At 53.9% G+C, this 22,372-nt stretch overlaps 2 protein-coding genes across 3 annotated transcripts; one reads left to right on the forward strand and one right to left on the reverse strand.

Moving 5' to 3' along the window:
- Positions 1–4: 4 nt before the first annotated feature.
- LOC114485296 (RISC-loading complex subunit TARBP2-like) lies at positions 5–2,532 on the reverse strand (the record flags this gene model as incomplete). Its single annotated transcript, XM_028486474.2, has 4 exons — positions 2,283–2,532; positions 1,565–1,734; positions 646–748; positions 5–47 (listed from the first exon to the last, which is right to left on the reverse strand). Coding segments are annotated over exons 1-4 (369 nt in total), but the record flags the coding sequence as incomplete, so codon positions are not given.
- A 1,725-nt stretch (positions 2,533–4,257) lies between these two features.
- On the forward strand, positions 4,258–20,188 carry MAP3K12 (mitogen-activated protein kinase kinase kinase 12). 2 transcript variants are annotated; one of them, XM_024123100.3, is made up of 16 exons: positions 9,615–10,509; positions 11,178–11,305; positions 12,506–12,679; positions 12,779–12,987; positions 13,600–13,783; positions 13,950–14,141; positions 14,422–14,580; positions 14,750–14,908; positions 15,646–15,754; positions 15,994–16,103; positions 16,227–16,343; positions 16,467–16,604; positions 16,800–17,421; positions 17,622–17,692; positions 17,784–18,057; positions 18,464–20,188. In XM_024123100.3, exons 2-16 carry the CDS (start codon positions 11,298–11,300, stop codon positions 18,560–18,562), a joined length of 2,625 nt encoding a protein of 874 aa, XP_023978868.2. In that variant the 5' UTR covers positions 9,615–10,509; positions 11,178–11,297; the 3' UTR covers positions 18,563–20,188. The 2 variants fall into 2 exon arrangements, with proteins under 2 accessions (XP_007125814.2, XP_023978868.2); XM_007125752.4 differs by lacking the exons at positions 9,615–10,509; positions 11,178–11,305 and adding an exon at positions 4,258–4,358 and having other exon boundaries at positions 12,506–12,987; positions 15,994–16,343.
- The last annotated feature ends 2,184 nt before the right edge of the window (positions 20,189–22,372 follow it).

Here is a 22,372-nt window from a genome sequence, read left to right on the forward strand (position 1 = left end):
AAACCGGCACGTCCTCAGGCAGTGAAGAGTCTAGGGGAGAAAAAGAACTTCCCGAGGGGAAGGGGGCCTTTGATTCACACCCACGTGGGGTGGGGGTGGGGAATAAAGGGTGTGGGACCCAGGTCCTCCTGACCTGCCCATCCCCTAAGAAAATCTCTTCCCACTAGGGACAAAAACTCAGGGAAGCTCAACCACCAGTTCCTCCTGAGATCTTTTGCTGCCAAACACTTGATCAAAAAGACTAAGAAAAGTGGGAGGAGGGTCTCTTTCTACCCAAGAACCATGGGAGCAACAAACACCAACCTGAGTGTGGAAGAGGGAATGACATCTTGCTGGAGAGGGGAAGTATGTTGGGGAGCAGCTCCCTCCAGCCTCAGCCTCCACCCCTCCCCCTCCCCAGGCCCCAACCTGGGCCCCAAACCACAGCCATAACCCCTCACTGGGGCTGGCCATTGCCCCCCAGAATCCTTCACAGCAGCAGGAGCCCTGGAAGCACCCTGCTCGTGTTCCAGAGGAAGCTCTCAGGAAGAGGCCAAGTCAGCGTGGTTCAGTGTCACGAGGCCAAGCCTACGGGGCAGGGGGGCTGATGCAGGGGCCTGGGTTCCTGACAGAGCCTCTAGGATGCCTCGGCTGTTCCTCCCTCACCTGCTGTCCTCCAGGGCCGGCTCCAGCATGCTCCCCCCTTTGAGGTGTTTGAGGGCCACCTCGGCTGCCTTGTGCTTGGCTGCCTTCTTGCTGGGGCCCTGACCTGAGAGAGGGGGTGTGGGCAATACTGGAGGTCACTGGAAGGACAGAAGAGAAACCAGCATCCCACAGCCTCTCTCCTCACAGCCAGAAGGAGTCAACCAAGCCCCCTCTCACCAACCTCCCCCTGCCCAAGACTGGAAGTGTTAACGCTAACTGGTGGAATGAAGGGCCCTTATCTTTCCACAAGTTCCCCAAATCAAGCCATGCCGGGCAGAACTCCTCCTGAGGTCAGACACTTTGTCTGGAGGTTCTTTCTCTGCCTTACTTTCCTCTGGGAAGCACTTTCTTTTCTCTCAATAAATAGAGCTGGCTGGAAAAATAGAAAGAGTGCAGGCTCTAGAGTCAAAACCTGGCTCTGCCACCTACTAGGCATGTGACCTTGCCCCAGTCATTGAATCTCTCTGAGCTTCGGTTTCCTCATATTCAACATGAGGATACTACCACCTACATCACTGGATTCGACCACGGTTTAAGGTAAGAATTTGATTAAGCACCTGGAACAGAGTCCAGCACAGCGGGCACTCACTCCCCCAAATACTGCACTGAGATTTCGATTTATCTCCTCTTACTTCTTCCTCCAGGATGACAACGATCTGCCGGATCACTGTGGCAGCGCGGCTTGCTCCTCTAACTCTCCCGAGTCCTACCCACCTCCTCACAGACCTGTTCTCCTAATCCAGTCAGTGATTTTTTCCCCCTGAAATCTCTCCTTCCCTCACTGGTCTTGGAGAAAAGGACTGTGAATAGACTCCAAGCAGTAAAGCCAACGGGGCCCTGTGAATGCACACCCCAGCCAGGCTGCCCAAGCCTTCCTCACCAGTGCAGCTGGTGTCGCCAACGGTGACCCGAAAGGTGAAATTAGGCTGGTGGGCTTGGCCCTCGGCTTTGAGAAGGTCGTACACGGGCGTCTTCCCTATTCTGGTCCCATACTCCTGCAGAAGGCTGATCGGGGTCTTGCCCGGGTTGGCTGCCAGCATTTGCTCTATACTGGGGGGAGGGGCACAGACCCTCATCACACCTCCCCTCTCTGCACCCACCTGGCCAAGCACTGCCATATCAGACCCAGGCACGCTATGGGGGACATACGGTCCAGGGGACCTTAGGCAGCCACCGGCTGGGTTCAGTGTGGAGTAGGGGTGCAGGCTGGGAAAGCAGGGTCCACTGCCCCAGGGCAAGCGGGGAAAGCACTGTTCCTTGTCTTAGTTAAGGCGAGGGATCCTGTACCCCCAGTGCAGTTTGGAAGTGAATGTCCCCTGACACAGTGCAGGCCAGGACCCCAGTACCCACCAAATGCACTGAATGTCGGGGGCATAAAGCCCAGCGCCCCAGTGCAGTCTGGGAACCGGGCCAACCCCGAACTAGCTAAAGCTGGAGGCTGTGGCCACTGCCGGGGTGCATGCCGGGAACCACGGCCCACTACCCCAGTGCTTGCCGGGAACAACCCTCAGGCCAGGTGCATGCTGGGGCCGCGACGCTACTCCCTCCGCACCGTGCCAAGTTATGCGCCCTGCAGGGATCGGTACTAGGCGGCTCACCTGGGCAGCCCGCAGCCCGTGGTAGTGCCGGAGCCCTGCTCCTCTTCACTCATTCCCTCCTCCGTCCCCGCGGGCGCCACCGTGACTGCAGCCTCCACGCGCCCCAATACACCGCCGACGAGCTAGGGCCGGGGCCAAGCCCCGAGTCGCGGCCGGTCGGGCCTGCCGCGGAGCATGCTGGGATATGGAGTCCCCCGCCCACCCGACTCTAAGAGTCTCCATCAGGAGGGGAGCTATCCGCCCCACAACCCTCCGCGTGGTTCGCCCAGGCGGGCAGCACCGCCTTCTGGGAGGAGCGGACTCATCCACTGTCGCTTCCCGAGCTGAGGGTGGTTTTTTGTTTTTTGTTTTTAATATCGCCCCGCCTCCTTCCTTCCGCGTCTCCTAGCCTCAGGGCTGGGGCTCTGGGCATGCGTACTAGCGGGTGGAAGCGTCTTAGGGGCGGGGCGGTAAGGGCGACCTCGAGACTGGGGCCCTTCGGGTCCCTTGAAAACTACAGAACCCAGGAGCTTGCGCGCCACCTTTGTCGCAGCTGGAGGGGCAGGGTCAAACGTGCACGAAAAGTTTCGCGGCGTAATTGGTTATTCCCGACTGCGCTCTCTTGCTCTAGGAGGATTGCGACTGGTTACTTCACCTAGAGGGGCGGGGACAAGGGAAGAGTCAACCCCCTTGACCCCGCCTCTTTCAGAGAAAAGGTTGTGATTGGCCCAGGTGCAAGGCTGCTGTCGGTTCCTGACTGCACTCTGGGAGGGTGGGCCCTGCCTGGACGCGGGAGGGTACTATCCTCTGCCCCTCAGGGCACCGGGGCAGTTGTAAATCCTAGCCCATCTCAGTCTCAGTTCTCGCTCAGCCTTTGGCCTAAGCCCCTGCCTGGCTCTCGGGCCTTCGTCTCACAGAACCTGCTTCTTTTTCCTAGGTTGTCCTTCACCTCCCTTCCCCTTAATTCTGCCCTGCAGCCTGTCGGTTTCCGCTTTTCCAAAGCCTTTTTAGAATGGCCCTACACCTTTCTGTAGCTGGTTCCCCTACGCCAGAAGACCCCGCTCTGGGGCCTGAGAATCAGGCTATAGTGGGAAAACAGGATTAGTAGGACTAAGGCACATAGTGGTCTCATTCCCTCTGCCGCGGGTCTTGGGTCTCTCAGCTAAAGAGAGAGCGAGAGGATTCTGGCCTCTTAAGACTAATCGACTAAACTGTATGCGGAGCAGAACGCGTATTTTTGGGTCCCAGAGCTCCATTCCCTCTTCGCCAAGGTCTCACAGCCACTGGCCTGAAAGATGTAGGGAAAATCTTGTGACCTTGGAGAGAAAGAGATCACGAAAAATGTCTGACTCTAATGAGTGTTCTGGGAATGGATCAGGGAAGAGATGGGCTTCTCTGTGCGGGGGTGGAGGTCCGGAGGAATCTTGGAATAATAACAAGGGGTCATCCAGGAACACTGGAGGGGGACGGGGCATTGAGCTGAGTGGATTCCAGCTGGGTGGAACTGGAGTTGTGACAATTAGGGGAAAGAAGACAGGCAAGATCGTTTGACAGGGGGAACGATGCTAGAGCGCTGGAGGGGCTGGGGGTCCCACCTGAGGGGCTGCTGTCTCAGGGTATAGGAGGGAGCTTATAAGACCAGCATAGTGGGCTCCTACGGAATCGGCTTAAGGCCGGGGGTGGGATCGCTCCAGGTCCCCGCCAGCAGGGAGGTGCAGGGCCCGGACGACCAGGGACGAGCCTGGAACGAGCCTGATGGCAGCAGCAGGCTCCTTTAAGAGGCCGCGGCTCCAGCGCAGCATCCCCCGTTCAGGGCGTGTCCGTCCCGGGGGGCCCGGGGCGGGGGCCTTGGAAGGAGCGGGAGTTCAAGCCGAGTGAGGACGGGGCTTGGGGTCGGGGGGTGGGGGGAGGAAGCTGGGGCTGACACCCGTGCACCCGGACACCGCACGAGCATCGTCTGTGACAGCGCCCCTGGTCCGGTCGAGGGCAGCGGGGGGAGGAGGGAAGGAGGAGGAGAAGGAGGAGGAGGCGGGAGCAGCATCCGGAGCCGAGCTGCAGCAGCGCCGCCTTTTGTGCTGCGGCCGCGGAGCCCCCGAGGTGAGAGCCGGGCCGAGTTGTGGAGGGTCGGGGGCAGGGATGGGTCTGGGTCCTGGGGTCCGGGTGCCGAGGGAGGGTCGGGAGGTAGATGTGGCGGGGTGCGGGGAGGGTGGCGCGGGGATGCTGAGACCGTGGGGATGGAGGAACTGGGGACCTGGACCCGACGCCTGTGGGGATGGGAAGGAGGGGAACCGAGCGGAGGGACGCCGCGGCCCAGCTTGGAGGCGAAGGGCCTCCAGAGCTGGAAAGGAGTGTGTGGGGTGGGGGTGGGGGCACGATTGGGGGACGGAAGTAAAGGACAGGGGGCAAGGGAACATCCTCCTCTCCTCCCACTCACCCTCAGGAGGGGGGAGAGGGAAGGAGGAGGAAGAGTTTGGGCCCCCTCAGGGCAGGAAAGGAAGGACAAGGCCTCGTGTGCCCCTCACTCCCTTCCCCCCTACACACACACACTTAGCAGGCTGCACCTGAGGATTATAGGCAAGCGCACCTGTTCCTGGATGCCCAGGTGATGGTCATCCTCCCCTCCCCCATTCTTACGTGGCTTTCTCCCTCCTCAATCTCTCCATCTCCTCTGGCTCCCCTAACCCATTTCCCCAGCCCAGGCCTTTCATGAAGCTCCTCCCTTTTCCCTACACACTCCTCAAACTCCTTGGCTTAAAAATAAGCAGGAATCCTTTCCACAGAGTTAAAACTCCTATAACGATGGCCTTGGCTAAGGGGAGGGAAGAGAAAGGGTCAGAGGCTCTATAGACAGTGGAAGGAAATAGTGGGGTATCCCTTAGAATTGAGGGAAGAGTCCCACCTTTTAGCTCCTTTACCTGCTCCCTCTTGGGAGGAGAGTGGGTCAGCAGCCCTCAACCAGGAAGGGGTGCACACGAGGTCTCTCCCCAACACAGAATCATCTCAAGCCACAGTCAGTGCCTCCCTCTAAACACAATTTCCCTTCCAACTCACAGAATGGACTCCATGGCTCTGGGAGCTCTGATTTTTCAGCCAGAGGGTCATATCTAGGGAAGGCAAGTAGGAGGGATTCAGGAAGGAAAGGGCCTGAGTATGCCCTGCATCTTCCCATCCAGGCACTGAAGTTCCTCTGAGCTTTAGGGCCTGCTCCCTCCTATCTCACACTTAAGGGTGGAAAAAACTTCTGCCCTCTCCAGCCTGCCACCCATCTACTCACTCACTGTGGGGACTGAGGCAATGCTGGGAAGACCAATGGTGTGATACACTAACCCCAGCATATGTGAAAACGAACCACTAAATATCCATCCCCTAATTCAACCCAAGTATGGGCAGGGGAGGCAAGAAGTTTACGTAAGGAAGTGGCTCAGGACTTTCTGGTTGTCCTTACAGCTAAGGATGGCAAAACCCCTCTAAAAACTGACTGCTGTTTCTGGGTCCTTCCCCCTGAGGTGATGTGCTACTCTGGCTTTGCCAGGAAGAGGACCCTAAATTCTAGTACCCACCACCCTGGACTTGCCCAGTGGCTTATCACGTGCAGTCCCACCTAGCCCTGCTGGTCTGGGAGAAAGAAGGGATTAGGGAATCAACCCCTTCAGGAGTCCCTGTTGAGGCAGAACAAGGATAGTGTGGAGATGACGCCAGCAGGGGACACGGGGGCTTCACGATGGTCTGGCTACAGACACTAGTCTGTCTGCTTCCTTTGCTCCCAGGAGAACTAGGGGCAGCTGTGTTGGGGAAAGGTGACGAGGCGGCAGGGGCACGCTATTCCAGAGAAGAGGATCCTCCAGGATAGAGCCCTTTTCCTTTGGTTCCTTCTTTCTTCACTCTCTTTTTTATCCCTTGTGTTTATCCAGCTCCCTTTCCACCTATACCATCTCTGCTGCCTCTTGCTTTGCAGAGGGAGACAACGGAAAGAAGGGAAAGGACACACGTTTATAAAAATCAACTACTGCTTGTTAGGCGCTTTCCATGTGCTAATGTTTATAGGGAGCTTCCTGTGTACCAGGTACCAGGCCAGGAACTTTATTTGGATTATCTCAATACTGCTTATAACAATACTGAGAGGTAGAATGATCATCATTTCTATTTTAGGGATGAGGAAACTGAAACTTAAAGAAGTTAAGTAATCTGTTCAAAATCAAAAAATCAGTATGTGGCAAAAGAGTTTAGGATTTGAACCCAGGTGTATCTGACCCAGAGCCTATGTTATTACCCACATAATATCCTGCATTGCCACTGTGTGAATTAGTGACCACTGTCCCCAATTAGAGATGAAGAAACTGAGGTTTGTTAAGAAGTCTCGTACTCCAGGTCGCCCAGCTGCTCAAGAGCAGAGACAGGACGTCAAGCAAGCCTCTCTGCTTCTCAGGCAATCCACCCTCCCTCCCTAGCTCACTGTCCAAGGCTAGGTGACAGGAATGGATATAGGCACTCTGTAATTTTCATTTCTTCTTTTTCAGTTTAAAATAGATTTTTTAATTTCTTAATAAAAATACCCACAATTCCACCTACTTAGAAATGGTTACACATTGGTTTCTATCCTTCCAGATCTTTTAAAATGCTCATCCGGCTCAGGAACGATTTGTTAAAATACGCTGAAATTCTTCCAGGTGCACCTGAGGTCCTAAGTAGCAGGGACCCCTGTGACCCATCATACCTTGCTCCTACCCTTGCCTTCCCCTCAAACCTTAACGGGTAGGGCTGCGGGGTGATCCTGGGCCACGATGGCCAGGGGGTGAGGACGGTGTACAGGGAATTAGGCCTTCCCCCTCAGTCCAGAGGAGGTGGGATATAAGGATTTGCAGAGGAAGGACGGGGGCCTCTAGCACACCACTGCCATTGTGACCTGGTTCCCCTGGGACATGAAATCAAGATTTTTCCTGGGGAAGTAGAAGGTTCTGGTCTCCCTTCTGGTCAGACAGAAGAAATGGCCTCTCCAGAATCCACAGAGAAAGACCTGGTGTCCAGCCAACCAGAAAGACAAAGCCGGGAGCCCCGGCACTGTGCTCATGGCATTCCCCACATCATCTTACTTAACCCTCACCATCCCATAAGGTAGGGTTGGGAGTCTCGGAGGGGTTACGTTCCTTGAACTAATTCACGGCAATATGAGGTTTTAGCTCTGATCTCTTCAAATCCAAAGCTGGTTCTTTCTTCCTAAACAGTACTGCCCCCTCTCTCCCAGCCCCTTCACTGCCCACCCTACTGGAGGAAGAGGCAGTGGCGGCTAGGGGTCTCAGGGCTGGACCTGTGTGAGGCTGGGGGCCTGGAGTTAGGGGTGATCTCCAGTTTTGCCCAGGCTCTCAGGGGAAGGCATTCCCCCCATATGAGGGCACAACAGAAAAGCTGTAGTTCTTTCCATCTGAGAACAACCCTGGGGCCAGGACCATGGATCCTGTAAAAAGCAAAACAAAAACAGGCTGCAGCCAAGTGGCCGGGAGCCTTGGCCAGGAGGGGTTAGAGTCCTTTACTCTCTCAGGATCTCAAAGCCTGGACTGGTGGAACTACCATTCCCAAGTCTTGGGACTCCTTTCTGTGTGAAGACATCCCCTCCACCCCCAGTCAGGAGACAAGGGGAATCTTCCTTTCCTGAGTGCAAAATAGGGTCTAAGACAGTGGCGAGTGCTCAATGTGAGAGCCCAAGACTTAGACAGATGGCCTGGCCTCTCAACTGAGCCCCCAAGACAGCCAGACAAGCAGCTTGGCATTGAGATTTTGCTGTTAGAACAGGAGGGAGTGAGAAACGATTTAATGGGTTGCTTTGCCACAGGCCTCCAGCATCTCAGGCAGGAGAACCTGGGAGGAGGAATGAAAGGGGTGTGGGGTACTCCCTGCCCGCACTCCACCCCTACAGCTGCCTGGAGGGAACCACCAGCAACCAGAAAACCTGGTAGCTGAAACTGAATTGGGGCTTCCTGGGGTGTCCAAAGAGCAGCTTCCCCTGGAAGATGCATAGTTTAGGGACCACTCTCTCCCCTCACCCAATCCGGAGCCGAGTTCTGCACAGTGACCTTTGGGTAAATATGGTTGACAGAATGACTGACAGAGATATCCACCCCCTCCTGTCACATCCCTGCCCTTCCCCCATGCTCTGCATAATTGATGGCCAGGGAGACATCCCTCCCCCAGGGTGACCGAATGTCTGGGGCAGGGGTTCCTAGCCATGATATACCACCACCCTACCCAACTCCCGCAAAGCCCTGGCGCCAAGGCCCAGGTGGGGGGCAGTGGGACACAGCTGGTAGGTCAGAGATAAAGGACACAGGGAGAGTGTGTGTTGGGAAAGCGGAATCTCCAGTTTACTATAATCCCCTGGGGCCTCAGCTCCACCACCACCCCCCACCCCACCCCCAATACACACACACACTCCTTCAGGTCAATCTGGAAGAGCTGTCATTAGCCTGAGAACAGGGAGGGGTGGACTGAGCTTGGCTGGGTTCCCTCCTTTTCCTTCGGTCCCATCTCCTATTTCTTCAGCTACTTCCACTGCCCGAAAAGACAAACAGGTGAAATGGCTTCTCTCCCTCTCCCCAGCTGCTGGCCCTGGATGCTGGAGGGGCCCCTGGGGAGGCCAGGGGAACTGGAGGGAGGCTTGGCTGCAAGTGTCTCGGAGCGTGTCACCCTCTCTATGCCTAAGGCTCCAGGTTGCCAAACACCAGGTGAAGTCTGAAAAATTCCTTTAAAAAGCCAGGTGTTGTGCCTACTCAGAGCTCAGCTTCTAAATAGGAAATGAATCGGGGAGGGCACAGATGATCTGTTTTTCAATCCCCTTTCAGCTCCTTTTACTCAGTGTCCTCTGCTTTTCAAAATCAGTTTTTCAGTCCATCCTTCTTAGGAGTGTCTCTCCCTGTGCTTCACGCTGTTCGGTCTTTCTCTCAACTAGGTAGGCCCTCCTTCTCTGGCCGTGCCTGTCGCCCTTTCGCGTGTCCAGGCTCCCTGTCTCACCATTTCCTGCTTTCTCTGTGGCACCGCACCCCCAAAGTCAACCCAAGTCCCCTCTCTTCACCACCACCGGCTCTCCCTCCAATGCACGCGGGGACGGCGGTCGGCATGGGGAAGAGGGGACGCAGAGGCGGTCGGCCGGTGGGGTCCGAGGTCCCCGCCTGCCAGCCCGCAACCAGCACGTGGGCCTGCCCGGGTCAGGGGCGGGGCCCGGGCGGGGCCCCACCCCCGCGATCGCCGCTCACGTGACTCCGGGCTAATCTTGTCCCGGTGACTTCACGCGCCGCCTCGGGCCCAGTCGTCATGGTTACGCCGCAGCGCCCAGCGCTTCCCCCAACCCGCTGCGTCCCCTCCCCTTCCCCGCCCGGACCCCCTCCTCCTGCCGCCGGGCCCCCGCCCCCAGCCCCAAGCCACGTGACAGCCGGGAAGGAGGTCGGGAAGCGGGAGGGGGCGCTGGGGCCGTAACCCATTCCTCTCCGCTTCGAACGGCCCTCACTCTGGCTTCTAGCAGCCGGAGCGCCCCAGTCCCGCCAGCCCTCCCTGCAGGCCCACCCGGGCGGAGCGCCGGGAGCCCCGGCCTTCGTTCTCAGTGGTCCGGAAGGGACGCCTGGCGTGGGGGGCGCAGGCGAAAGCCCTCGGGTCCTCCCACGGACGTTCTCCGGCGAATTGGCACGTTGCTTGGCCTGTCATTTGCCTTACTACGTGCATCTCACCTCTTGAAGCCGCCGTTATCTCGCGGGATATGTTGGGGATTCGGAGGCTGGGATTTCAGCTTTCTGAGCCTCCGTTTTGTCAAGAATATAAAGGGACCAATGATAATGCCTCCTTCCCTGGGTGGTTCCGAGGAGTGAGGGAGCTAATGCATGCGTAGTGTACGTCTGGTCCATAGGACGATCCTCTGGGGTGTGTAGGGCAGTGGTTGCACCTTACTGGACACCTTCCTGCTCGCCGGGTGCTGTTCGAAGCCCTGGGATCCCGTGCGACATCGTCACTCTCAGGAGTGCAGGCTCTCAGAGGAGCAGGACGCCCGCTTGACCGCACTGTGTCTCCAGGATAATGGGAGCCATGATGGAGGAAGCACAGGGGGCTGTGTCAGCCCAGAAGGGACAGTAACTCAGAGCAGCAGGGACAGGGAAGAAGACTTCCAGGATGAAGTGAGACTTGGAAGACAACAGATGGGGCTTGAGAAGCGCCTTCCAGGCTGAGCACGGAGCTTGAGCCTCTTCCTAGCTAACAGCACCTTGGGCAGGTTATTTAAGACCTCTGCTACCCCTGTCAAATGGGCGTGAGGATGCCTAACTTAGAGTTTTTAGGATTAAATAAGCTAATGCACCTATAACAGAGGCTAACACGCATGGGAAGCTTTCCAAAAGTGTTAGCCATTCTCATTAGGTGCCCTGGCCCAAACGCCTGATGTAGCTTGGTGACAGGCTCTGTCCATTATGGCCTGGGTACCAACAGCAGTGGGAGACGAGGCTGGGGAGGGGCCAAGAGCATGGAGGTGAGGCTGCAGGACCAAGTGGGGGCTACTAGAGGGTTTGAAGAAGAGGGGTGCTGACCAATTTGTGCTTTAGAAAGATCCTTCTAAAGGCTAGGTGGAGAATGGGGTGGGGGGAGCCTTAGAAGAACTTGGAGACCATTTAAGGGGCAGTTGTCCTGGGCCAGGTGACACAGCTAATGAGGCCTGAATTAAGGCAGTAACATGGAACTAGAGAAGAGAGACTAGAAAGGCACTGGGTCAGGGCTTCTCGAATGTGCCAGGCATAATAAGAATCAACTGGGGTGCTTGTTAAACACTCATCCAGGCAAACCCCACACCCACCCACTGAAAAGGTCTTTGAGAGGCCTGGAAATCAAGTTACAAGAGCTGAGACAATCAGAGGTGCATCCCCACCCAGTGAGCCCTTTTTATTGTAGATTCCTGCCACCCCTCTCCAGTCGTGATTCAGAGGCTCCGATGCAGGTGGTTAAGGAGGGACCCTACTATGCTGGATAGTTAGAGAGGACTGCTGGCCTCAAGAATCCCTACACCTCAGGATGATCTGGTAACTGACTAGATGTGGAGGGAAATGGGAGACCAGATGACTTCTGGTGTCAGGCTTCAGACAAGACTGGTATAGGTTGAAGAATTCACTGTGCCTGAGTGATAGCTAGTTTATCCCTTTGTACAGTTGGAGAAATGGAGGCTCAACTACAGCTTGCCTGAGATCACGCAGCCAGTAAGCGACAGAAGCAAAGCTAGGATTCAGATTTTTTAATGGTTGCTTTATAGATAGCACCCAGCTACGAACTGGGACAAATCTCTGTTGTTTGGAAAGCTGGATCTTGGTTTGGGGAGTGGGGGAGAGGGCAATGGAGAAAGAGGCAAGGAGACAGGGCCTTCTCTAACTGAACCCTGGGGGAGGAGTGGGACTGATGGGAGGGCTGAGGGGGATGAAGCAGCAGGCTACAGCTTGTCCTGACAGCTTCTGCATCTTCCTTGGACGGTTCTGCCTTTTTCCCTCTTCTGTGCTGGGCAGATAATGGAGCTGATTGGTTACAGCCGTCACTTACCTCGGAGAGGCCCAGGTGTGTACGTGTGAGCACCCAAGAGGGAGACCCAGATGTGAGCCCTGAATGTGCCTTAGGATAAGACTCTCAGCAGAATCATGTATCAAGTACATGAGTGTGAGGCCCAGGAATGTCACGTGAGAGTGCCTGAGCGGCACTGAGTCCTAGCATTGTCACCTGTGTGTGCTTCAATGTGAGGGAGGCTTAGGAGTGTTACTGTTGTGTGCCTAAGGTTGAGACTCAAAATGTGTATATCCGAAGGACCCTTATATGACACGTGTGTGCACGTGAGCCTCAAGTGAAAGAAATATGTTCTCCAGAGGTGAATTACAGTAATCTTACAGGGAGAAGGGAACTAGTCTATTACCGTACTTGAGTTTGGGACGTACCTTACCAGTATGTACCTGAGCAGGGCTGTTACCTGTATCTACCTGAGAATGGTACTTAGGTATGTTACCTGTATACCTAAGGAAGACTTGTGTCACTAATAGATGCTTGAGAGGAAGCTTATGTTTCCCAAGATGGATCTCAGGGGGAGCTTGGTGGGGGATAGGTACCTGAGGTTGAGGTTCAAGTGTTACTTCCAGGAGGCTCTTGTGAGCCCAGCTCCCCCACCCCATGCCTCTGCCTCTAGGGTGAGCCTCCTGAGCTGGGGCACCTGCGGCTTTGACGGCCCCTCCTCCTTTTTCCCACAGGGCCCACCGCTCACCACTACACCGGGGCCCAGAGGCCATGGCCTGCCTCCATGAGACCCGCACACCCTCCCCTTCCTTTGGGGGTTTCGTGTCCACCCTAAGCGAGGCGTCCATGCGCAAGCTGGACCCAGACACTTCCGACTGCACCCCCGAGAAGGACCTGACGCCTACCCAGTGTGTACTCCGAGATGTAGTGCCGCTTGGGGGGCAGGGCGGGGGCGGGCCCAGCCCCTCCCCAGGTGGAGAGCCGCCCCCTGAGCCTTTTGCCAACAGTGTCCTGCAGCTGCACGAGCAGGATGCTGGGGGCCCAGGGGGAGCCACTGGGTCCCCTGAGAGTCGGGCGTCCAGAGTTCGAGCAGATGAGGTGCGGCTACAGTGCCAGAGCGGCAGCGGCTTCCTGGAAGGCCTGTTCGGCTGCCTGCGCCCTGTCTGGACCATGATTGGGAAGGCCTATTCCACGGAGCACAAGCAGCAGCAGGAAGGTAGGCTGTGTCCTCGAGGAGACCCTCTCCCCGTCTCCCTGAGCCTGAGATCCGTTCGGACAGCCCCACCGAAGTCGCCTGATGATCCTTTTCTCTCCCCAGAGCCCAGCCCCTTATTTGTCCATCAGCCACTGACTCCCCAGTTTTTCTTTTCTTTTTTTGAAAAAAATTAATTTATTTATTTTGGGCTGCGTTGGGTCTTCATTGCTGTGCGCGGGCTTTCTCTAGTTGCGGCGAGCGGGCTTCTCATTGCGGTGGCTTCTCGTTGCGGAGCACGGGCTCTAGGCACGCGGGCTTCAGTAGTTGTGGCGCACAGGCTTAGTTGCTCCGCGGCATGTGGGATCTTCCCGGACCAGGGCTCGAACTTGTGTCCCCCGCATTGGCAGGCAGATTCTTAACCACCGTGACACCAGGGAAGTCCCCCCAGTTTCTTTTTAGGCCACCCCTTCATTTCCTTCCTGTCCCCTCATCTTCTCAGCCCATTTTAGCTACTTTTCTGCCTCACCCTCCTTGAGTCGTTTCAGCCAACCCAATGCTTTTCCCTGAGCCTGACCACCCCAAGGCCCCAGGTGTGGCTCCCTGAGCCTGTGGCACTGTGCCTCCTGTCCACAGACCTTTGGGAGGTCCCCTTTGAGGAAATCCTGGACCTGCAGTGGGTGGGCTCAGGGGCCCAGGGCGCCGTCTTCCTGGGGCGCTTCCATGGGGAGGAGGTGGCTGTGAAGAAGGTACGGGACCTGAAGGAGACTGACATCAAGCACCTGCGAAAGCTGAAGCACCCTAACATCATCACCTTCAAGTAAGGTCTGGGGCAGGGGCCGGGGTACTCTTTTGAGGGCAGGGATCTACCGCACCCTTCCTGAAGCGGGTGCCAGAATGGCGTGGGTGGGAATGGGGGTGCCAGGTGTGAACCAAGTGGATGCTGGGCTGGCTGAGCCCTTCATGCCACTGTGTTTGGCTCCCAGGGGCGTGTGTACCCAGGCTCCCTGCTACTGCATCCTTATGGAGTTCTGCGCTCAGGGCCAGCTGTATGAGGTGCTGCGGGCTGGCCGCCCTGTCACCCCCTCCTTGCTGGTTGACTGGTCCATGGGCATTGCCGGCGGCATGAACTACCTGCACCTGCACAAGATTATCCACCGAGACCTCAAGTCCCCCAAGTGAGTAAGCAGGCAAGCAGGGAGAAGCTACTGTGCACGGTCTCCTGTAGGTGTCCCCACCCAGGTCAGTGTGACCATCTCCCTGCTTTCAGACCCTGTCCTAAAGTCCATGTGGCCATCTCAGAAACCCCTCCCAAGTGACAGTCCTATCTCAAGAGGGCTGTGGTAAGCCCCCCGTTTCTGGGTGTCCCAAATGACTTAAAACAGAAAGGTAGAGTTGCTGCAGCTAGATGAGGTGCGTGGAGGGGCCCGGACCCCAGCTGACTACACTCTTTACCAGCATGCTAATCACGTACGACGATGTGGTGAAGATCTCCGATTTTGGCACTTCCAAGGAGCTGAGTGACAAGAGCACCAAGATGTCCTTTGCAGGGACAGTAGCCTGGATGGCCCCTGAAGTGATCCGCAACGAGCCTGTGTCTGAGAAGGTCGACATCTGGTGAGGGCCAGGCTGAGGACTGAGAATAGCAGGCGGCCAGCATGAGAGCTGGCGGGGTGGGGGGTTCTTCCAGGGCCTGAGTACAAGTGAGAAGAGAGACAAGCCTGCAGTAACCTGCAGGGCCTCTGGAGGAAGACCCCCCCCAAGTGACGTCCCCTCTTATCCCTAGGTCCTTTGGTGTGGTGCTGTGGGAACTGCTGACTGGTGAGATCCCCTACAAAGATGTAGATTCCTCAGCCATCATCTGGGGTGTGGGAAGCAACAGTCTCCATCTGCCCGTGCCCTCCAGCTGCCCAGACGGCTTCAAAATCCTGCTTCGCCAGTGCTGGTAAGGACCACCTGGCCAAGCTGGGAAGCAAGGGAGGTGGCTGATGGTTAGCCAGCACCCAGGACCCGGGCATCCAGGCCCAGCATCCTGAACAGGGAAAGTGGGACAGAGCTCCCAAATATGGCTCTCCAAGAAAGACCCCAGGATTCAGAGTGTGTATCAAGGGGACTAGGGTAAAGAACTGAGAGAAATTGGGCTGACCAGTAGTCTGCAGGGGTGCACAAACTGTGTGTGACCTTGGGCAAGCAGTGTTCCCTCTGAACCTGTTTCCTTATCTGCAAAATGGGGACAACAATATCTGATATAGAGGGTGGCTATGAAGCGCCTGTGAAGGACCAGCACAGCCGATGAGCATGGTTGGTTGAGCCTCAAGTAGACTGTCTTAGAACGCGGGAGGCCCCGGACCCTTGTTTGGAACCTAGACCATGGAGGAAGGTGGGAGATTTCTAACCTTTGGTTAAGCATTTCCCCAAATGTGTTTCTTTTAATGGAGTTACTCAAAAAGGTTTGTTTTGGCAAACAAGTTGGAAAATAGGATTAAATAGGTTTTCTTACTGCAGGACTTTGATATGTTAACAGATGGCCTGTAACATTTCCTAGATAGTTGACCAGGGAATTTTGACACAGAATACATTCTAGAGTTGGATTCTCCAGGACATGCTTTGGGAAAGGATGCTCTAGTTCCTTTCTGGACCTCCCTGAAATTCCTCTCTCTCCCACGACTCCATTCCCTCCAGGAACAGCAAACCACGAAATCGTCCATCATTCCGACAGATCCTGCTGCATCTGGACATCGCCTCAGCCGACGTACTCTCCACACCCCAGGAGACTTACTTTAAGTCCCAGGTGTGCTGTGGGGAGGAAAACGAATACCTTAGCTCCCTCTCTTTGCAGGGATAATGGTGTCCTTTGAGGGGAGGCTGGGAAGAAGGGTGGCTGGGGATGGATAGATTAGCTCTTGAAGGACTGAGACCTGGTCTTGGTTGATCATGTGCCCCACTCCTGTCTGCTCCAACACAGTTTGCAGCAGTGCAGGCACTGCTTTCTACAGGTCTCCTCACCCCTAATTTTCTCTCCACCCCCAGGCAGAGTGGCGTGAAGAGGTAAAGCTGCATTTTGAAAAAATTAAGTCAGAAGGGACCTGTCTGCACCGCCTAGAAGAAGAGCTGGTGATGCGGAGGAGGGAGGAGCTCAGGTGTGTGTTTTGGGAAGGTGATTTCACCAATAGCAGGGCCTGCAGACCAGTTCCCAGAGACTGGGATAAATTATGGCACCAGGTGAAGCCAGCTCAGCTTGGGGACCCTTCTGCCCATTTCAGACACGCCTTGGACATCAGGGAACACTATGAGCGGAAGCTGGAGAGAGCCAACAACCTGTACATGGAACTTAATGCCCTCATGTTGCAGCTGGAGCTGAAGGAACGGGAGCTACTCAGGTAATCACACACACCCTCATACACCAAATCCCGTCTTCCTGGAGCTGTGCCTGACTTGGAGATCCTACTGAGCCTCGGTCCCCATTCCTGGTCCCATGCCCAGCTAACGTGTTTTGTCTTTAGGAGGGAGCAAGCTTTAGAGCGGAGGTGCCCAGGTCTGCTGAAGTCACACCCTTCCCGAGGCCTCCTGCACGGGAACACAATGGAGAAGCTCATCAAGAAGAGGAATGTCCCACAGAAGCTGTCACCCCACAGCAAAAGGTAGCACCAGAGTTTACAAGTGCCATCACTTGTGAATGGCAAGGGGGATGCTGGAGAGGCAGGAGTAGGGCTCAAAGATGCCAGGAAGACGGATACTGAGATGGGAGAGAGGTGCCTTGTACTGCTTGAGGTTAGGGAGTGCTTTCATGTGATAAATTTGTTAATCTCCAACTTGCACTTTCCCTCTCCCACCAGGCCAGATATCCTCAAGACTGAGTCTTTGCTACCCAAGCTAGATGCAGCCCTGAGTGGGGTGGGGCTTCCTGGGTGTGCCAAGGGCCCCCCCTCACCAGGACGGAGTCGCCGTGGCAAGACCCGTCACCGCAAGGCCAGCGCCAAGGGCAGCTGTGGGGACCTGCCCGGGCTTCGTGTTGTGCCACCCCATGAACCTGGGGGACCAGGAAGCCCAGTGGGGCTAGGAGGGGGACCCTCAGCCTGGGAAGCCTGCCCTCCAGCCCTCCGTGGGCTCCACCATGACCTCCTGCTCCGGAAGATGTCTTCATCGTCCCCCGACCTGCTGTCAGCAGCATTGGGAGCCCGGGGCCGGGGGGCTACAGGGGGAGCTGGGGACCCTGGCTCACCACCTCCAGCCCGGGGCGACACCCCGCCAAGTGAGGGCTCGGCACCCGGCTCCACCAGCCCGGATTCACCAGGGGGAGCCAAAGGGGAGCCACCTCCACCAGTAGGGCCTGGTGACGGTGTAGGGCTGCTAGGAACTGGAAGGGAAGGGACGGCGGGACGGGGAGGAAGCCGGGCTGGGTCCCAGCACTTGACCCCAGCTGCACTGCTGTACAGGGCTGCTGTCACCAGAAGTCAGGTAAAGTATGGAATGGCTCCTGAGCTCTTCCTCTTTCCTTCTTCCCCATGGGGTGCGGTGCAAGTCCTTAATTTACCTCCCATGTTAGGTTCTTGATCTTAAGCCATTCCCGACTTAACCCTTTATAACCATGTTTCCTTATCCTGGGTCCTTGATGACCTCTTCCCCCTTTGACCACAGTCCGCTCATCTCTCCTGCAGAAACGTGGCATCTCATCAGAGGAAGAGGAAGGAGAGGTGGACAGTGAAGTAGAGCTGACCTCAAGCCAGAGGTGAGTGATGGAATCAGGAGGTAATGGCATTCTTTGCTTTCTGAACTGCAAGGTGTAGTCAAGCTATAATCCTGGTCTGCCCAACATACAGGTGGTCTCAGGGCCTGAACATGCGCCAGTCGCTATCTACCTTCAGCTCAGAGAATCCATCAGATGGGGAGGAAGGCACAGCTAGTGAGCCTTCCCCCAGTGGCACACCTGAAGTTGGCAGTACGAACACTGATGAGCGGCCAGATGAGCGGTCTGATGACATGTGCTCCCAGGGCTCAGAAATCCCACTGGACCCACCTTCGTCAGAGGTGGTTACTGGCCGGGAACCCAGCTCTTTGCCCATCCCACACCACAACCTACTCAGAGGGGAGCAGGTGAGTCGCAACCAACCAGGTATTGGACAGGGAGCAGATGTCCAGTCATTTGAGAGCTGCTGGGGAGACAGATGCAGAGGCCAGAAAGATAGGTACTTAGCCCCTGTGTCACTCTGTATCTGAAGCTGTTTCCTCCCGTACTAAAGAGCAAATATCCACATGGTAGAATTTGGGAGGTCTAGAGTACCTAGCAAGGTTGCGTGCACGGTACCTATAAATTGCAGCCAGGGAGGAATCCTGAAACTAGGAGTCTGGTGCCTTGGAGAATGGCCTGAGCAACTGAAATCTGGAGACAGTAAAACCACTAAACCTGCAACTACAAAGACCACAGTGAAGGATCCTGAAGCAATCTATTTGCCAAGAGATGCTGAGCCACACATCATTGCCTTTCTGCTCTTCTTCACAGGGCCCTCCCAACTCTGAGGACTCAGACTGTGACAGCACTGAACTGGAAAATGCCAACAGTGGTGAAGCCTTGCGGCCCCCAGCCTCCCTCCCTCCATGAAAGCCACTCTTACCCTTGTACATAGAGAAATATTTATATAAGTAATATATATGCGCCACATAATCAACAAAAGACAGGGCTATCCCAGCCTAAGTCTGGCTCAAGGGAGACTGACCCCTGACCAAGTCACCTGATAAACTCTAGGGACACTGGCAGCTGTGGAAATGAAAGACAAGTACTGCCCTAGAGATATGGGTAAGGGCAAACTGGCCCCTTCCTGCTTCACTCCAATACGTTCAGCAAGTGGTGAGGCAACAAAAAGCCAAACTTGCCTAGTTTCCTCTCTATTCTTTCTGCCCAAACCCTGAGGAGCAGGAAAGGGAGCCATTTAGACTGCACTTTTTTGTTTTCCGTTTACTCTGTTTACACATTTTGCACTTGGGAGGAGGGAGGCTAAGGCTGGGTCCTCCCCTCTGAGGTTTCTCAGGTGGCAATGTAATTTCTTTGTCCCTCCATCTCTCTGCCCAAGCGCTGGCTTAGGGACTAGGGGGAGGCCAGGAGATTGTGAAAGCATGTGATGGCTCAGGCTGAAGAACTGGGGTGTTGTTTTAAGTCCCTGCTTTTATCTTGGTGCCTGACTGGGGTGGGGACTGTCATATTGTAACCCCTGTGAAAAAACCTTGAAATATAACCACTCCATGCAGGCAAGTGTTGAGGGTTTTCTTGGTGACTGAATGGGGTAGCCTGCATGGTTAAGCAGGAGCCTTGGGCTCCAGACGTTATCTGAGGACTCTGAGTGACTTCCTCCTGTTATGCTTTTCTCACTAACAAACTGAACATCACTTACAGCCCCAACCTTGTAAAATCTACATAAATGGGAACAGGTCTGTCTTTATAAAGGATTCTAGTAGGAACCATAAAACACCCATTCTTTTTAAAAACAGGAGACTGCAGTTTTAGTCTGGACAAGAGTACAGGCATTCCCAGCAACCTGAATCCCAGTGAGACACACATTCAGCTGCTTCCATGTGTATGCATGTGCATCCTTCCCCACCCACCCAGTGGAAGTGCTTGCTTACACTTTGCAGACATATCTTAGGAAAATATAACCCCCCCCCATCTATTGGACCAAGGGCACAACCAGCTTGCTGTAGCTAATTAAGGTCACTCTGCAATGCAGGCTCAAGGGCTACAGAAAAAGATGGGAGTGGTAAAACAGAAGAAAACATCTTCACTGGAATAAAGGCTTACATTCAAAACCCAAGCAGGGTCCTTGTCCTTTGACGGATAAAAGGTGCAAAAATAACAGCAAGACACCAGGAACAAAACCCACATGAAATCACTGTGGCATCCAGTTTCTATTCACAAAGAAAAAGCTCCAGTCCATCTTTTAATTTTTTTGAAAAATTCCTGACATTACAGAACTAAACTGAAATGTATTAATATTCCACTCTTACATTTCCATGACAAACAAAAAAATTTCATGAGCCAAAAAAAAACCAAAAAAACAAAACAAAAAAAACAGGGAGAAGCTTATAAAACTAAATATGGATCTCAGCATTAACAGCTGAACAGAGAAAGGAATTAAAACGCTTTAATTAAAAAATCACGAGTGGATGATAAAGTGTGTAGAAACTGAAAATTTACAAACTATTTAAAACCTGGAATCGCTGACTGTTCAGAAACTACACAGATGGATCATGGGTGGTGGTGAACAGCAGAAAGGGATTATGGATGAATCTGCATTGTTCTAGCTGCTCCCCATGCCACCCGTCTCCGAGGAAAGCCTGTAACACACACACAAAAAAAACTCGAAGTTAGTTTTCTGAGTGCCCAGCAGTACCTCACCTCCAAAACTTTTAGCCTGGCTGATGAGATGTGAAGGAGTACATAATCTGCTTCAGTATCAAGGGAGACATTTTAAAGACTTCTTGGATTAATCAGTACCATGGTCCTATAACCCCTGCAATCCAAGCTTCCTGAGGCAAATTACCTCACAACCAAGGGAAGTTGAGGACCTTGGTTATTAATTGTGGGTATCCCTCAAACTATGCTCTATAGAATCTTTGTGGGAGATGTTAAGCACTCTCTGAAAATACACCACACACACACTAAAGCCTTAGAGGGTCACAATATACAGAAACTGTTTCTTTACTGCCCAGTTTATTTTAGCACACACACACACAAAAGCCTTAGAGGGTCACAATATACAGAAACTGTTTCTTTACTGCCCAGCTTATTTTAGCGCACGCGCACACACACACACACGCACGCACACCTTAGAGGGTCACAATGTACAGAAACTGTTTCTTTACTGCCCAGCTTATTTTAGCGCGCGCGCACACACACACACACACACGCATGCACACCTTAGAGGGTCACAATGTACAGAAACTGTTTTACTGCCCAGCTTATTTTAGCTTCTCCCAAGCTACTGATAGAACAGCCCCAGATTTCTCCATCAATGTGAAGACTATTACTATTAAGAGATGCTTGCGTTTTAAACACTAAGGCATGTTAAAGAGGGAGCAGCAAGTGTTAAGTATGGGTCAAGAATTATACCCAACCTATAGTTTTTAGACCTAGTTTTCAAGACTTTAAGTGGAAGTCAAAACAATTTGTTTTCAGCAACTCCCTAGCTCCCTCTAGAAGCTCCCCAATTTGTGGTCCTGTTAAGCCAAATTCTCCATCCAAATATACCTGGCTACAATGCCTGTTTCAAATAGACTATTTGAGGTCCTGGAATCCAATTTTGGGCTTTGAAGGAAAGGTCTTTAGATGTTCGGCGATCAGCCTGCTTCACTGATACTAGGTAGCCAGCAGGACTTAGCTCCCATTTTGAACAGAACTAAATGTGTAAGACCCAGTCTCGGTTTATAATTTTTTTTTTTTTTGGCCACACCTCGTGGCATGCAGAACTTCCCCGACCAGGGATCGAACCCACACCCCTGCAGTGGAAGCGTGAAGTCTTAACCACTGGACCAGCAGGGAAACCCCTGAGTTTATAACTTTATTTCACACAGATTTTAAATTTACTGGCATTCGTGTCAAGAGAGCATGTGCATCTCTTCCAGAATAACACAAATCCAAAAACTGGCCAGGAAGGCAGGGGCAGAGGGGGTGGGGGAAGGGCAGGAAATAGGTCCTTCAACTACAAACTGCATTTAGTTTCAAGTCAGAAATGCTATTGTGACCTCAGCATAAAGGAAAATAGTTCTTAAAGGGGGTACATTCTTGCCAACCTCAAAATGGGATGATTTAGAGCAACGTAAACAACAGGCCCTGAATCGAAGAGTTTAGTGGGAACTGAAGGTTGAGGAAAGGAGCTGCTGCAAACAGTTTAGATCTAGGACCTAAAAAAAACTAAGTTCACGTAAGAAGGTGGTGGCACTCTGGCACCAAAAAGAACTCAAAAAGAATAGTCCAGAATTTATACACAGCCTGGGCAGGAATTGGGGGTGGCAGGGAGAGGGGGCAAGGAGAAGGGAAAACCCAACCAGAAATACTGTGTTAAGGACTCCAGAATAGAAGGACCACATGGGGGAGCTGTAAGCTACTAAAAAATCGAGCACCAAGAAGTACCTTTGGATGTGGTGATTTTGGTCAGCCCTTAAAACATCTGACTTCCTTCCAAGCAATCCTTTAGGGAGTACTCATTAGGTAAAGAGGCCTTCTAAAATCAAGAACTAGATAAAATAAAAACCAGGTTTCTGGGGGAGATGGTATCAGCAAGATATAAAAAGAGCTTACTAAGGAAAGCTGGACCACATGATAAAGGAGCATCTAGCAACCAACAAGAAAAACCCTATCTGGACAATGAAATTTGCCCCCCTAGTCCTTCATGCAGACTTGGGACATGTAACACTAATT

Source organism: Physeter macrocephalus, unplaced genomic scaffold (assembly GCF_002837175.3).
Source record: "Physeter macrocephalus isolate SW-GA unplaced genomic scaffold, ASM283717v5 random_1777, whole genome shotgun sequence".
Lineage (NCBI taxonomy): Eukaryota > Metazoa > Chordata > Mammalia > Artiodactyla > Physeteridae > Physeter > Physeter macrocephalus.

Coding starts and splice junctions, on each gene's coding strand:
- MAP3K12 (XM_007125752.4), top strand. CDS start 12,543: ATGGCCTGCCTCCATGAGACCCGCACACCCTCCCCTTCCTTTGGGGGT. Junction 14,581..14,749: donor TCTGAGAAGGTCGACATCTG/GTGAGGGCCAGG, acceptor TCTTATCCCTAG/GTCCTTTGGTGTGGTGCTGT. Junction 17,693..17,783: donor GAGCTGACCTCAAGCCAGAG/GTGAGTGATGGA, acceptor CCCAACATACAG/GTGGTCTCAGGGCCTGAACA.